General features: G+C 32.0%; 1 protein-coding gene across 1 annotated transcript; it reads right to left on the bottom strand.

The window, feature by feature from the left end:
* Nucleotides 1-164: 164 nt before the first annotated feature.
* On the bottom strand, nucleotides 165-1,446 carry LOC105458143 (solute carrier family 41 member 3-like; the record flags this gene model as incomplete). Its single annotated transcript, XM_011703225.1, has 2 exons — nucleotides 1,154-1,446; nucleotides 165-422 (listed from the first exon to the last, which is right to left on the bottom strand). Coding segments are annotated over exons 1-2 (548 nt in total), but the record flags the coding sequence as incomplete, so codon positions are not given.
* Nucleotides 1,447-2,665: the final 1,219 nt, after the last annotated feature.

The following is a 2,665-nucleotide window of genomic DNA, read 5'->3' on the forward strand; positions in this document are numbered from 1 at the left end:
TGTCCCCCCCCCCCTGGAATCAAATGAGTATAAGAAAATTTAAAATTTGATCTCTTATTTTTACAAATAATAAATATGTTTGTCAAATGTGAGAGAGCTAAAATTTGCTCTTCGTGGTAGTTCGTATTAAAAATTTGGATTATGCCCCCCTCTAGAAAAAATACTGCGGACGCCCTTGACCGCCGCTTTTCTTTCCGTGGAAGAAATTATACGTACATCCTACGAAGAGCGCGGCCCACGGAGTCACTAAAATTTTGCCGTGCGGCGGCAGGATTCCTATGATAGAAGACTGGTGCAACATGGTTGACATTCGAGACGCTTGCACCGATACTAAGTTGCCGCCAATTCCGTTAATCACCGGCTGAAAGACTTCGGATCCTTTATAGGAGTCAATCATTCTCTCAAGAACTAATCCGCCTCCGCTAAAAATAGGAGCAACAGAAATTAATGGATACATTAAAAATACAATTAGACGAAATAATGTAACTATATTGACATATTATGTAAATTAAAAAACAAAAAAAATAATAATTAATACTAAATCAATGAAATTAAATAAATGCGTAAAGAAAAGATTGATTCAAACATTCGTAAACGAACGATTTGATAATTCAAACAAAATCCTCGAAAGACTCCAGAGAAACTGGAGACTAAACGAGAATAGATTGAAATAGATTTTTTTTAAATTCATTTTAACGGTCGCGAATGCGTAATTCTGAAAATCTAAATCTATTTCAATGCCCAATGCCTTTGTATTTATTTATAGAAATTGCATGAAGCACATTTTATATGCCATTCAATAAAAAAAAATTTAGCTTTAAAAAGTAAATCGTGAATACTAGTTATATTAAAATTTTAGATAGGTAATGCAGTTTTTTCTATTTAATTAAATTCAAAAAAAGTTTTTCCGTAAAAATGGATTATGAATGTCATTCAATTAAAAGTTGTAACTAGGAAATGCATTATTTTAATTCAACTAAATCTAAAAGGATATTATATTATATTCGTATTATGAAAAAATAGAAATGCATTCATTTTCACGGAGGCCAAATCCATTTCAATCCATAAATTAACAAATTTTAATCTATTTTAATTCTTTCCCGTTTATTGGGATTGTAAAACCTAAGTAAAATGCCACTTTTTGGCTACTAACCCACTGATCAGAAGAGCAGACAAGATGGGCACCCAACCGGACTTCAATACTTTTCTCGTGTAACAGTTCTTCAGCACGATTACAATCCAAATCGGCATGAGCACCAAGAACATTCCTAGAACGACGTACAGCACCCACAATTGTTGTTTGTTCATGTTGTTGTAGAATTCCGACGCGATTGTGGAGAGAATGCTGATGGACACGACGTCGCCGATGGACGCGGCCAGAGGAGTCGCCAGGTTGTCCGGGTTCATTTTGTACCGATAGGATAACATGATCACGGCAATCATGACGAAGTCTGCGGAGGAGAAAAAGATTATTTTATCCACAATTAAAATTCAGTCTATCAAAATACATTTCAATATATTTATATATTCGTATAATAAAGAAGAGTTTAAAACGTAGAGACGCATGCTGTTAAACAAATTAAATTTAACGGTCCATTGGGAATTAGTAAGACTCAAAGAACAAGAAGATTACAATAAAACAAAAGAAACTGTCTCTATAGCTTACAAATTTAATTTGTAATAAATATTAATAATATTACAAATACATAAAGAGGAAGAGAATTTAGATGCTGAACTATTCTTTGTTAGGGAAGTTATGTTTGATATACATTAATAATAACGCATTTAACGATTGCATGTAATCTGACGCTCTGCATGCTAATGAAACACGAGATCAGTTTTGCATATTAGAAAATTAAAAATACATTATTTTAATCAGCAATCAAGAAGTTTTGTTAGAATATCGCAAACACACGAGTAAAATACATATATAATATTTTGATCAAGAGTGTCGATGTGCGAACAAAAAAATTTCCGCAAAAAAAGAGATACAAATCTTTTCTACAAGACGGTGAGCAAGGCGTGTGTAAAAAAAAAGAGCATCATTTATTCGAGCATATCTGTATCATTTATCTTGCTATAAAAAGACGGATAAAAGGAGATAATATCTATTAATATAATGCGTGATTAAGCCACACAGACCGCGACAGCGATCGTTGCTAATGCTAATCGCTGATAGAACGGCGAATGAATAGTTACCTCCGAGCAGGGCTGGGCAAAATACACCATTAAAGTATTTAAAATACAAAATACAAAATACTAGGAATCTTAGTATTTGAATTACAAAATATAAAATACTTTCAATCTTTTGATTTGAAATACAAAATACAAAATACTTTCAATCTTTTGATTTGAAATACAAAATACAAAATACTTTCAATCTTTCGATTTGAAATACAAAATACAAAATATTTTTATGTGTTCCGTTGAAATACAAAAGACAAAATACAAATTGTATTTCAAATACTGTATTTCAAATACAAGCCCAGCCCTGCTCGTAATATAGGGTACAGCGGGGTAATTTGAATAATTTCAAACTTTTTGAACAATTTCTCGAAAAGTAATAATTTTATCCTTAAATTAAATATGCAGCAGGAAACTCACATGTTTAAAGAATAATTACCCAAGTATTAAAACAACTCAACAAAATGCGCCACTAGTCAAC

This window comes from Wasmannia auropunctata, unplaced genomic scaffold (assembly GCF_000956235.1).
Source record: "Wasmannia auropunctata unplaced genomic scaffold, wasmannia.A_1.0 LD334645.1, whole genome shotgun sequence".
In the NCBI taxonomy this organism is placed as follows: Eukaryota; Metazoa; Arthropoda; class Insecta; order Hymenoptera; family Formicidae; genus Wasmannia; species Wasmannia auropunctata.